The following is a 14,062-nucleotide window of genomic DNA, read 5'->3' on the forward strand; positions in this document are numbered from 1 at the left end:
TACAACTAAAATGTGTCACATGTCACTCCCTCATTGTAATTAAAATTAAATCTTTCCCTCCAAAATTAAGGAGAATTCTTTCCTCCTCCATACTAATTTTACAACCAAAATGTGCTACATGTCACTCCATCATTGTAATTGAAATCAAATCTTTCCGTCTAAAATTAAAGAGTTCTCCCCTCCTCCTTCTTCCTCTCTCTATCTCTCTCATTCATTCAACCACTCTTTCTATTTTAAATATCATTATCAAAATCAATGACTAATTACTAATTTGACAATCAAAATGTGCAACATGACATTCTTTAATTGCATTAAAATTAAAATTGAAATATTAAAATTAAAATTAAAATTGAAATATACCTATATTATGTATCATATATTACTATCTAATTTAATAATAAAATGTGTCACATGACACTCTCTTATTAAAATTGAGAGAAAATATTTTTCTCCAAAATTAATAAACTCATTTTCTAAATTCTCTCATCTATCTCTCTCTATTTTTCTATTTCTCTACCATTTTTACTCTATATATAATTTATATTTTATATTAGTAATTTGACAAATTAAAATATGTCATCCGATATTTTTTATTACAATTAAAATAAAATTTTTTCTTTCAAAATTAACAAACTCTCACTCACTCTCATTCTTCATCTTTATATTTCTCTCTCTTTTCTCTCATTTTTTATTTTTTCAACCTTTTTGTTCTAAAAAAAACAAAATTAACAAAATAATATAATTCAAATAAAAAATTATATTTTTCATATAAAAATAATAACTAAAAATTTTATTATTTAATTTTTTATCTACAGAGATCATGGTCTTTTTATCCAGAAATTTTTGTTAACCTACAAATTTTTTTTGTAAAAGTAGTTTGATTTTATAAATCTTTTGTGCCATGCATAATCTATATTATCATAACAAAGTGGACCATAATTTTAAAAAATTTATATTTTCGTAATGTTATTACGGATAAAAATACTAGTTGAAAATAAATTAAACTACATATGTATTTATATACAAATATTGAAATATATTAGTAGCTGATTTTAGTGGCTGATTTTGGTGTACAAATAATATTTTTTATTTTTCAGGACATAATAGAAAAAAAAGATATTGAAATATTCACAAGGTCTGATGTAAAAGAATTTCAAGAGTTTAAGAGAGAAGTCTTGGAGAAAGAATTATCTGCAAAAAGAAAAATAACTGTTGAGACAAAACTATTTCGGTCAAAGACATTCTTGATATATGTAGAACCTGTGTTTAACAAAGAACGGAAAAAAGCTGGAATAAACTTTGAATAAACATAATAGATTAGGTAAATATTAATTTTGTTTTAAGCAGTAGTATTATGATAATGGTGGCACACATGATGAAGACACTTTTCTTTTGTGAGAGTGAATTTTTGAGAGCGAAATGAGATTATAGTTATGTTGGAAAATGTGGTTATTCATAGTGGAAAATGTGTTATTTTTGTTGTTAACTATGTCTGCTTAGAATTGATATTTTGTCAGTTTAAATCTTATGTATGAATTGATTTCTGTATGCATATATTTAGTTCTACATGTGGTTTAGCAAAGATTTTTTTTTTATTCCATTTGATTTGTCTTTTATAAAATTTGTTTGGGATCAAGATTGAATTTTTAATCTAAATGCGCATAAAATCATATTAATGTTTTGAAAAAAAATATAACTAAATTATATTGTCAATTAAGTATTATGAACTGGATGTAATTTTAAAATAAATTCGATTATAGTATTTTTTTAAATTTTAAAAAAAATCACTTAATTTACTTATATATTAAATAAATTAATTCTTTCAATATATATATATATATATATATATATATATATATATATATATATATATTAATTTTTACATATAAAGCTTTGATCTTTGTGTCATGTAGATTTATCTTTTAGTCACAAAAAAAAATATAATTTTTTTTAAAACAAACAGTTTTTACACATAAACAATTTGATTATGAGTTATTAATAAACATAGATTAAAAATTATTATATTACATGATGAGTCAAACAATTTTATAAAACAAAACATGTCTAAAAATTGAAATAAATAATAATTATACACTTATACCAATAAAATTATATCAAAATAAAATCTCTATGTAAAAAAAAAAATAAAACCTATAAAAAAAAAATTAGACTTTTTATATAAAAATAATAACTAAAAATCTTATTATTTGATTTTTTATCTATATATACCTTGGTCTTCTTAGTTGCTATATTTGTTTGAAGAGAAAATGGAAAGAAAGAAAAAGAAAAAAAAGGAAAAAAAAAAGAGGAAGGAAAATGATTATTTTTCATTGTTTGGTTATGAACTATGAAGAGAAATTGGAGAGGAAAGAAAATGGGTGGAAAAAAAACTGGTGAACCCACCAATTTTTTTTCTCCAATGTTAAAAAGAAAAGGGAGGAAAAACTTATTTTCTCTCACCACTTCCAATATTATCCCTTCACTTTTTTCAATATATTTTATAATATAAAGATAAAATTATCTTTTTGTAAAATTGTCTTTTTTATTTTCTTTTCATCCAAACACAAAAAAATAAAAATACACTCAATTTCTTTTCTTTCTTTCCAATCAAACATAGCCAAAACTTTTGTCAATGTATGACTTTTTTTTTTATAAAAGTAGCTTGATTGTATAAATCTTTGGTGTTATGCATACCATAGTTTTAAAACATTTATATTTTTGTAATGTTATTACGAATAAAAATACTAATTTTTAATCTAAATGCATATAAAACCATATTTTATCAATTTTGTAAATATTTTAAATTGAATTTTTTTGTAAGAAAGTTTAAATTTACTTATAATCATATATATCTAAATGTCATTGTTCAAAATTTAAATTTTGTTGTCAGATATAATCACTAATATTTATAAAAATTATCATTTTTTAATAAAAATTTAGGACCTTTCCAGATTAAATACATGCTTTGTAAGAAAGAATGATTTGAATTCAAATAATAATATTTGTCATATTTTTCTTAGTAAAAAGTTATTAGTCTAATATGTATTTTTTATTTGAAACTAAAAGTAATAACAAATAAATTTGTTTTAGTGAATTAATTATAAAATATTTATAAATATTATTATTCATGGTCATGCCTAAAACAAAAATGTCTTATTAATGTTTTGAAAATAACTATAACTAAATTATATTATCACTTAAGTATGATAAACTGGATATAGTTTTAAAATAAGTTCGATTAAAGTATTTTTTAAATCTATAAAAAATCACTTAATCTACTTATATATTAAGTAAATTAACTCTTTCAATATATATATATATATATATATATATATATATATATATATATATATATATATTAATTTTTTATTAATTTTTACATATAAAGCTTTAATATTTTTTTTGATGACTCTAAAACTTTAATTTTTTAGTCATATAGATTTATTTTTTCGTCACCAAACAAAATATAATTTTTTTAAAACAAACAGTTTTTACACATAGACAATTTGATATTACAATTTTATGAGTTATTAATACAAATAAATTAAAAATTATTATATTAAATGATAAGTCAAACAATTTTATTAAAACAAAACATGTCTAAAAATTGAAATAAATAATAATTATACACTTATACCGATAAAATTACATCAAAATAAAATCTCTATGTCAAAAAAAAAAACCTATAAAAAAATGTAATCAAAATTACATCGTCAAAAAAATGAACAACTATAAAATTAAATTCTTTGAGATAAAATTTATTATTACATAATCTGATATTTACCCTAATCGTAGATTTTTGCTGCCGCAGCACCACCGATCTCGTTCGAGCGGAGAGAGTGATGGCGGAATTGGATGCTGCTGAGTCAAAAAAACGAAAAAACGGCGCAGTTTGTTAGTTAATATATATGCTAAAAATAATATTTTTAAATGTAAAAGATTTGGTAGTATATTTTTGTTTGTTTGTTAGATTATTTAATTGATTAATTTGTTAGGACTAGCTAATATATAGTTTGTTATTCTTTTTTATTTTCACACTTTTTGCACAGTTATATAAACTATATAGCATAGTGTGAAGTTCTTATGATATATCATTCAATTGGAATCATAAAATTCATCATCACAACACTCCTCTCTTTCAGTTTCTTCTCATTCATTCTTTTCTTTCTCATTCTGCTGCAGCCATTTCACTTGCTGCCAGCAACTCTTTTTCACTTTCTCCATTTATTGTTACCATTTTACACAGTTTGAAATGGCGAAGGAAGTGTGCCTTTGCCTTGTGTCGTATGAAAGGTTTTTCGTGATCAAACTAAGCAATTTAAAGAAAGAAGAAGTTGATGTCAAAGATTGGGCTTGTTTGCCTTCACCAAATTTCGATTTGGATTTGGAACTTCCAGAGCATGATCTGTGTCCTTTCGTGTTCGACTCCAAGATCTATTTGGCGACCAGCACGCTGCCTCCAATTCTCAAGGATGAGGAACCCGTTTCCCTGGAGGATCTGAAACCCTGGTTGCCTGGCTGGCCAGTCTATGAATTCAAATTTGAGGAGTGTCGTTTTGGGCGTGCGGAATCACTGGATGATGCACCCCTCCCTCTTTACAAATCAAGCATCGCAAACACGCCAGGCTCGGGCGATGTTTACTTCCATATGAATCTGAAAAGACGGGTCAAAGATTCATCTGGATTTTACGTTCTTTCTCCTGGTTCTAGAGTTTGGAGACCGTTAATGGCTGCTCAGGCCATATGTGACACACATCTCTCAAATTGCTTGTTCGTTCTGGATAACAACCTCTTTTTTTCATCCTTCAAGGGCACAGACTCCTGGTTGTCCCGCTTCGACCCCATAAAAGAGTCTTGGACGGTTGAGCCCTCCTCTCCTAACAATCTTTCCGACTTCATAATTGGTAGGGTCATTGAGGACCCCCTTAGTCTTACTTTTCCCCCACACATTTCTGTGTCCCTTCCCGGTCTTGGCAGCCGCAACTACACCGTTTGCCTTACGCATGAGTTTAAGGAGTTACCTCCTGATATGACACCTTTGGACAAGGTCCTTGCCATTCTCGTTAACCAACAGAGTGGCCATGTCGCATTATATCAATACCTTGATGTGTGTTTTCAAGGTATTCAACCGATGTTGGTAGAATGTGGCAGACTTATTTTTGTTGACCTGGGCAACGGGAAGCTGTGTGCAATACTCGCTGGGGATTCTTACTTGTCCGATTCAGAGACGCTCTGCATCTCAGTTTTCACATTGTCCGTGGACTTTACAGCATTGCAACTTGACAGTGGGGCTCCTCCCATGGAGCGAGATTTCTTACAAGTGACTGTCCATAGTAAGAGTGTCTACAACATGAACAGAACGAGGCTTGCTAATGATATATGCCACGCCTTTGTTTGGCCACCTACTAAGGGAGGAAGATTTAATGATAGGACAACTCGACCATTCTAACATTTCTTGTTATTTCTTGTTATTAGTTGTGATGGAGGGAAAATAATTCAGTTACAAAAAATCAAATCAAGTTTTTAAATGATTGAACGAAAATAATGATATTATTTTTAATGTCATTCCCGATATGATTTTTTTTTATTCTATGTTTGTATGAATTTAGGGAGAAAAGTAACATTATCAGAATAGGTTATGTTTAACTGAAGTGCTATAGAGGGGTTCAATGAGTCTATTCTTTCAAAGACGATCATTTCTACAAAATATGGAGTAAAGAAATTTACAAGTCTCATTCATATATGATAATGTAGTACTCTGTACAGAGCCCCAAACTAAAACAAAACATAGGGGAGCAAAAAGTTAAGAACAAGAAGTGGAAACCTAAAATCTAATGGGTGACTTTATCAACATTTTCTTCCAATACATATTTCACATAACCAAACCATTATCTCCAGCACAAGCAACATAGTTTAGTGTAGTGAAATCTATTATTTATTGTACAATGGATTTCAGCTTTGAAAGGCATTTGTGTCATCAAAGGTGTAATTCCCCATGTAAGCACGTGGTTAATACTATAGGGAAACTTCTGCATGTAAACTTATCTCCACCCGTATCATTTGCCAACAATTAGTATATATTTACTGACGACACCTGTAAACAGGAACTAACTAAAACAACAACAAAGCCTTATCCCACTAAGTGAGGTCGGCTACATGAATCAAACGACGCCATTGTGCTCTGTCATGTATCATGTCTACAGAGAGCACATGCTGTCTTTGCTACTCAAATAATTAGATATGAGAGTTCTTTTCATTTGAGATTATGTTTTCTTAATGTTGTCATGCAACTAGTAACAACTCTCTCCTTTCTACTTAATGAGTGTGAGAATACCTGGTCAATTCTATGAGCACGATTTTCGACCTGAATTAGGTCACCTGGAGTCCAGGATTGTTCTACAAAACAAAGATAACTGTGCTTGCAGCAGTTAAAGTTAATCCAACTCCCCAGCTTTAACGGATAGCTGCATGATAACGTGTCACATGAAATCATTATCTCAAGCACAAATACTAACCAATACAACAGAAAAGATGCTTATAACGGAAACACATCGAAGAAATGCACAATGGAAAATACCACCATACCACAGCCGCCTTGATATATATGATCCTTTTCCTGGAAATCTGTAACCAATTGTTGCCTTGATGCACACCGGGTGTACCTCCATCAATCCAGAAGCAACCCACCTTTTTTCTTCTGGAAAATTTCAACGGTTTTTGTAAGTGTTTATAATTTCCAATATAAAAAAAAATGAGTAAATCGAAATGGTCTTACAAGAAGGCACTCATGTATTGCATTTATCATTGGCTGATCGTGCGCAAATATAAGAAACTTGCAACCTGCCTGTAGTGATCACAACATATTACACATAATAACCACCAATAGCCCACATGAAATAGAAAGATGGAAGCAAGAGAAAACAAAATTGAAGCAATCAAACTTTCAAATTAAGCATACACAATGATTTGGGGCGACTGGAAGATGGATGAAATATAAGAATGAACATATAATCTAGTTTACAGTTCGTGTTTATTTTGGTCACCACTAGACTAGCCAACGTTGACACCAATAATAATTGTGGCATACATATTAAAATGTCATATTGCTGACATTTTCACTACACTGTTCAGCCAATTTAATTCATTCAACCTATGGTCCTACATTAAGGGGCACCGATTGCAATAAAAGCAATAAGAAAAGACCAATTTAACCAACATTGAACATATTTTAAACTATTGGATGACAGAAAACCATGCTTCATGCAAGCACACCAATCAAAGGAGATGGGTGAGAAAATAGAGAAGTTAAGAACCTAACTTGAATTTCTTATAGTACATACAGATGCAGCACTAATCCTTTATTGACATTTTATTGCTTTGAAGCAGTGGAGGGGAGCAATACCTCAATGACAGTTCCGAGATATTCAAGAACAGCAGGAATCTTGGCATCTGCAGAATTAGTATATATCTGGAATCGAATATATCATGTTTCAGTTTTGATCATATACCAGTCAAAATGATTTAAACTACTCCAATATTGGCCAAGGCCTGAGAAAATGTTGCAGTAAAAACTATAGACCTATCATAGTTCTAGGTAATAAGAAAAACTTCCAAACAAATTGTACAAGTCAAGATTATGTTCAGGGCTTCTTCCATGCAAACCTTGTTAATCAGATTATTTTGAGTATATTTAAGAGATTCAGACTCATCTTTTGATTTGGAAGACTTAATTTTGCCTTTTAGCACCTCCAACTGCAGTATAAAAAAAAAAGCTACCAATATTGATTGGATTTTACCACCTCAGAAGCAAACCAAAGATGGAGAGCACATATTACCATTTCCAAGCCAAATAACCTAATTTTAGAAAGAAAAGTTACCACAATCTTACCAATAAAAATTGGTGAGCAAATTTTCGAACCATTTTCAAAGTGGAAGTTTTCGTAAAATACTCATAATCTAAACAACAATCAATTCTCATTAAGATAGAAAATAATAACATCAGTTTCCCAATTAAAAAGAAAATGAAAAATAGAAGAATTATTACCTGAACTTTATAATTAGATATTTCTCCTAGAACCTTCTCTGCTTCTGACAAGGAAGAAAGTGGGAACATCCATAACCTGAAGACTCAAAAATTTTCAAATAACTAAGCCCTCAACAGCCAATCCAGACAACCATGCTAGGATGAACACAGGCACTTATTGCTGGAAGAGAAAGGGGAGGGATATCTTTCTTTTGCATTCCAAGAAACTCTAGGGATTCTCCGAAAAGCAGAAATTATTTACCTGCCATGAAACATGGCCTGTAAAGCATGAGTATACAGGAACTTGTTCAAGGTAAAAGACATAGCCCCTAATTATGGAAAATTCAAATTTTTCGATAGAAATATAAAATTCAATACTCTTGATGAAGTTAGCATGTGAAACCTGGTCATATTGGAATTTCGCTGCAACATGCCCACTGGAATGAAGAAAAAGTTTGACAAAAAACTTCGGCAGTTCTTTAGAAGGCTCATCTGGTTACATATAAAGCCAAAGCAAATGCAACTATATCAACAAATGATATTTCAAAAACCAGAAGAAATTACATCTAAGTTTATAACTTTTTTTTTTTTGTTTGGAAGATAAATAGAATTAGAGACAAGTAATACAGCACTGAAACAACTGTTAATGTTAAGGTTTCGAAGGAAAGAAGGTTACCCTTTTTTGTCCCTGGTTTCAATGAGAGAGGGGGGGGGGGGGTAATGCTCTAGCTCCTTGAGGCAAAGCGTCCACCTGGATTGCAATACAAACACACTATGAGTAGTTCTCCTTCCAAAAACTGAACCACAGAGTACAGGGAAGAATACTAAAAACCATAGTAGCAAGCATCTTTTGATTCTTCTGCATTGTTTTCTAACGTTAAAATGAGGCATACACACGCATGAACAACACTTTAACAAAATTACCCCCACACACCAAAAGACAAATTTAACCCAACAAGAGCAAAAAGGAAAGCAAAGCTAGATAAACCCCATGAAGAATACAAAATGGGAAACAACATGAAATGAAGAAAAGATGAAAACTTTACCCTTTGAGGATGGGAATCGGAAATGGGGTTTGGTGGGAAGGGTTGGGAATGGTTGGCAGAAGGTGGTTTTAGAAAATGGTGTTGTTGCAGATTGAATTGTTGAGAAGGAGGGGTAGAAGAGTCGCGAAGTTGAGCAATTTTCTGGAAAGCATCGCGTTCAAGAGAATCGAGTTCTTCTGCCGTCAAGTCCCAGTCATCATCCTCTACCTCCATTATTGCCTTTTGTGAGTGTTGCAAGAAAAATCAAATCAAATTCAACTTTCTTCACCCACTTTGCCCTTGATTTTAAAAATTTCATGACTTGCCTAATAAATTCCTTTAATTTTTTCAAGCTTTTAGATGATATGTAATAAAAAGAGTGTTAATAATATTGATTAAGAAATGAAAATATATTTTTTTTATAAATGAAACCATAAAAAAAATACTATATTTAATTTTTTTTCTATTTATACCAATATGATTATTCTTTGTTTGTTTTGTTCAATCTCAATGTTTGTTATTATTAAGAGAAAAAGAAATGTATTAAGGGTACTATTACTTTTTGGAATATAATTTGTGTGTATAAATAATAGAGAAAAAGATAAATAGGTCTCTGACTTTTTGGCCTGTGAACATTTTGAGAATTTAAAAATATATTTAAGTCACTAACCTCTTTAAAATCTGGTCACATCATTTTCTCCATTTATTTGGATCCGTCAAACCTAATAAAAAAATCTGACATGACTCCCATTATGCTGACCTGATCGTTATGGATGCACATATGGAGAGATAGTTTTTAAAATAGGACAAATTAATCACCTTTCTTCAAAATGACGTCGTTTTGATTCAAATCCTAATTCATCAAATTGAGAGTGAGGGTTGCCATCGTCACCTTCTTCTTCCTCCTCCTGTACTACTACAGCACATCCTTCCTTAAACACTACACGCGCTTCAACGACTTCTTTGTCCTGGGCTCCACGGGGGAATCCATCTTTCTCTCTCTCATCCAGCGATTTTTGATCCCTGTAAGTGTGTATGGATGATTATTTTCTGTAAAATAAATTCTCTACTGTTAAAGCAAATTATTTTAATTTGCTTAATTCACTGATCTGATGGAAACATATTCACTAATTTTAGTTAAAGCAAACCATTTTTTTCTTTGATCTAAATCTATTTCATTTTTATAGTTATTGTTTTTATCTGAATATCATTTTGGTAATTTTTTTTCACTTTGCTCAAATTCTCCCCCTTTATACTAGGTAGAAGACTTGAGTGGAGATTCTTCTTCCCAAATAAAAATATATATGTTGTGGTGGCTATTCATACGATGGATATATAAGCTTGCATAATTGTATTGTTAAGTGTTTTATCACTATTGTAAATGAAGTGAATCCTTAAATGATCATTTTGATTAGGTATTTTACCCTTTTTTTTTTTATGTACATGTATTTATACATGTCTAATTTTCTTATCACAAACTTATTAAAGACTTCTTTTTTTAAGGGATTTTAAATGAATGTTGTGAGCAGGATTTCAATTATGGATTAGAGTTTGTGCTTCTAAAATCATTTAACTTAATGATAGTGTATTGGGTAACCTAGCTAAACAGGCATTGGCTTCTCTAGCATTGCTAATATTGAGATCTCCTTTTTTAATATCTAATTTATTAATGGTGTATTTTTTATTGCATCAAACTTATCCAATAATTTTTCATTGCCTATCTTAGTTGTCATGAAGGAATAACAGTATGTATAGTTTGATTTTTTTTTTCATTTCTTATTTTAAAAAAATAACAGTTCATGATATTTATTGATTTTTTTTTAATGTCAATCTTTTTAGTGCCTCAAAACATTCAATTACTTAATAGTTTATATCCCTGTTAAGTTCTAACATAGTAACATATATATCTTGCAAAATCACAATTTAAGCAACTGACTAACTCCAAAATCTTAAAGTTGTCCATGATTTGTATTCATACAAATATGAATAATATCTTTTTTATAATGATTTATGAAGGTTGTGGTAGGCTTAGAGAATGGGGTTGAATCTATGCCTTCTCTTTTATTTACTGTTATGACCCTTTTAAAATAAACTTTTAATTCTGATTCTGTTTGTACTCAACAGCGAAAATTTATGAGACAATTTATTTTTGTCTCATGAATATCAGAAAACAGAACACAGCAGAGAAGAAAAAAGCTAACACTAGCATGTATCCTGGTTCGGTTGCCTTGTGCTATGCAACCTACGTCCAGTCTCCTCCACAACAATGGAAGAATTTTCACTATAGTTAACAGTATTATATACACCAATTCTACAGGATTGACACAATCCTTTCACACTCAAGTTCTAACCTAACTTGACATTGGCTATGCTAATACCTAACTATTCACTCTTAGTACTAACCAACTAAGAAAGGGATACCTCACAGGTACAAGATACAAGACACAAGCATACCTAACGAAATCTGAAAATAACTCTAGGCTTTTCTCTCAAGTGTATCACTCAACCTTTTTCCACTCATGGCTTTTACTTGAACTTTCTCACAATGCATTTTCTCACAAGAAATTACAGAAAGATAAACATAGAAAAGTACATCACAATCTGTAAAGCATGAAGGAGATTGACTTCATCAACAGCCACTTCGCTATATGCAAAACTAGATTTGCAAACCTCAGCTTGAGTTCTTCAGTATTGGCCAAATGCTTCTTTGAAAGAAAGTATTATCCAAGTAGAGGAACTTCCTTTTCAGAACACAACTCTCAAACTCTGGTTTTCTTTCCTTGGCTTCTGAATGAGCAAAAAGTCTTTTTTTTTATCTCCTTGTATGTTACTAGGTTCTTCTTCCTAGGTCAACTCCTTGAGCCTTGAGCTTCACCAACCCACATATTTACTTTTTCTCATTAAACCTTAGAGTAGAAACTTTGCTTCTGACTTCTCCATCTTGATCAAAAGCTATAAAGCAGCAACCATAAAAGTCTTCCAATGGTCAACTTGATCTTAGCCCTTGAAAACCAACTTGGTCCCCAAAACATGTTTGAGACCGTGGATTTACAACAGAGAGGAACAGAAATCCTCTTTTCTATATAGCTCAAAACGGAGATACAGAGAGTTGAAGATGAAGAGAAGAAAGTGTGTTGCATGTATGAGAAAATGGATTACCTTTAATCTTTTGATCTTTTCTTGATATGGCTTGAAATGGTTGATTAGACCTTATTACTCCTCTTTGCTTAACTTTCTCTTTCCTTCTTCTTTCATGACTAGCTTAGGGACTAAGTTCTCTTTCTTACTTTTTCTGAGTTCAGTGATTTGACTGAGACAGGCAAGAAAGGAACGTTGCTTTGGAAGTAATGAGAGAGAGTGAGGACTTCAATCTTGTATGAGAAGTTTTGTGGGATCAACTTGGATTTATGGACATGGGTTTGGATCGGGTTTGATTTGCTTGGCCCGTTGGTTCCTTTTTTTGTTTCTTTTGGACTCCACTTGATCAACCAGCCTATTAGCCTTGATGTTTTTATTTTCATTTCAAATTGTGTTGCTTGATTTAATTTTGGCCTGCAACAATTTATAAATAATTAGCAACATATAATTATTAACACTTAATACTAATTATTTATTTTATCCAAAAATAATATTTATTATAACTAATTAATTTAGTTAATTTCTTAACTCAACAATTTAGATGACTTAATAGCATTCACCACCTCCTTAGCCTTCTGTTTTAGTTTTTTATACATTGATAAGTTTTTGGTACATATTTATGTGTATTTCTTATTTGTTCACTATGTATTATTGGATACGTGTTTTTAGTCATTGAGAGTTTGGAGAGTGTTGAAACCTATGGTGTTAATTAATTGCTTGCTATATATTTGTGTGTGTAACAATGCCATGGGTGCTACGTTGAACATACTAACAAATAATAATATTGTAAAGTATATTGAGTCTTTTGATATATGTAATAAGTTGGTGGTCTCCTTTTGGGTTAACTCCCCTATTCTTAAACAATAAACATTGAATTTCTGGTGTCGTGATTGACCTACAATTTGTTTCAAACATTTTATTGTTGAATAGTTTACTGTATTTGTCTTCTCTTAATTATATTGCTGATTATTTTATTTTTTTCAAGTCTTATGTAATTTCTTAAACATGAAAAATTTGAGGTTCTAATTGACCTGCAATTAAAATTTTAAGTTTCTCTAATTATTTGTAGAAAAAATAACAGGCAAAAGTGAAGAAAAGGATTGACAAATGTGTACAAGAAAAAACAGATATTGGAATTTGCTTCTTTATGTTTGCTTATAAGAGTTTGATTGGAACTATGTTAATATAATTATCCAAAATTTAATTAGCAATTTTTTTCTATGCCTCAACATCAATGATTTTTGAAATTTTTTTTATGCTAGAGTAATATATTTTATGATAGAATTCTATATCTTTTGCTGAATATGCTGAGTTAAAGAAGAAAAAATTTCTAAAGTAAAGACCGTGTTAACCAATTATAGTATATATATATATATATATATATATATATATATATGTTTAAGTAGAACAAAAATATTAATTTTGTTATATCAATTACTGTGTTAAGTATTTGCACATCTTAATTGCTGCTTTTTTTTTATTGGAATCATTATGCTAATGAAGTTATACGAAGAATGTGTATAATTTTCTGAGAATATATTATTAATTTATGTGATTAATAGTTAGAATTTTGTTTGAGGTATTTGAGCAAGTCTTATTCGATATAAATTTGAGGAAATACTTTTAATTTTTTTCTTTTTTTGTACAACAAAATGACCTATTAGATATGCTAAAAACATATTATTCATAGAATATTCACTAAATGATAACTTATGAATAAAATAAAAATATGTAACAAATTAAATAAATTATAAGTAAAATATTAAATTTAATAATTGAATAATAATAAAATTTGAAATTTATATTATATGATATTTTATAAAAAAATTACAATAAAAAGGTAGGCTTAATGCATTATAGTTTTATATAAAAATGC

The 14,062-nt window shown here is 29.8% G+C and overlaps 1 protein-coding gene and 1 long non-coding RNA gene across 13 annotated transcripts; one reads left to right on the forward strand and one right to left on the reverse strand.

The window, feature by feature from the left end:
• Positions 1-3,526: 3,526 nt before the first annotated feature.
• On the reverse strand, positions 3,527-9,560 carry LOC112737375 (uncharacterized). Of its 12 annotated transcripts, none has more exons than XR_011871426.1 (9): positions 9,070-9,560; positions 8,700-8,774; positions 8,427-8,515; positions 8,045-8,285; positions 7,403-7,468; positions 6,776-6,844; positions 6,586-6,697; positions 6,335-6,464; positions 3,527-3,861 (listed from the first exon to the last, which is right to left on the reverse strand). XR_011871426.1 is itself a non-coding variant. In XM_072215066.1 (7 exons), exons 3-7 carry the CDS (start codon positions 8,513-8,515, stop codon positions 6,668-6,670), a joined length of 330 nt encoding a protein of 109 aa, XP_072071167.1. In that variant the 5' UTR covers positions 8,700-8,774; positions 9,070-9,560; the 3' UTR covers positions 5,715-6,667. The 12 variants fall into 12 exon arrangements, 3 of the variants coding, with proteins under 3 accessions (XP_072071167.1, XP_072071183.1, XP_072071195.1); XR_011871427.1 differs by lacking the exon at positions 3,527-3,861 and adding an exon at positions 4,070-5,402; XR_011871425.1 differs by lacking the exon at positions 3,527-3,861 and adding an exon at positions 4,070-5,405.
• A 240-nt stretch (positions 9,561-9,800) lies between these two features.
• LOC140178369 (uncharacterized) lies at positions 9,801-13,120 on the forward strand. The gene is made up of 2 exons (XR_011871435.1): positions 9,801-10,073; positions 11,173-13,120. It is a non-coding gene; the product is annotated as an uncharacterized lncRNA (long non-coding RNA).
• Positions 13,121-14,062: the final 942 nt, after the last annotated feature.

The sequence above is a fragment of the Arachis hypogaea genome, chromosome 2, assembly GCF_003086295.3.
Source record: "Arachis hypogaea cultivar Tifrunner chromosome 2, arahy.Tifrunner.gnm2.J5K5, whole genome shotgun sequence".
Lineage (NCBI taxonomy): Eukaryota > Viridiplantae > Streptophyta > Magnoliopsida > Fabales > Fabaceae > Arachis > Arachis hypogaea.

Excerpts from the sequence above, each read along its gene's own strand:
- LOC112737375 (XM_072215066.1), bottom strand. The coding sequence starts at position 8,515 with ATGAGCCTTCTAAAGAACTGCCGAAGTTTTTTGTCAAACTTTTTCTTC. Across the intron at positions 8,121-8,426 it reads CGAAATTCCAATATGACCAG|GTTATGGATGTTCCCACTTT; the intron begins GTTTCACATGCT and ends TTGAGTCTTCAG. Across the intron at positions 6,845-7,402 it reads ATCTCGGAACTGTCATTGAG|GCAGGTTGCAAGTTTCTTAT; the intron begins GTATTGCTCCCC and ends TGATCACTACAG.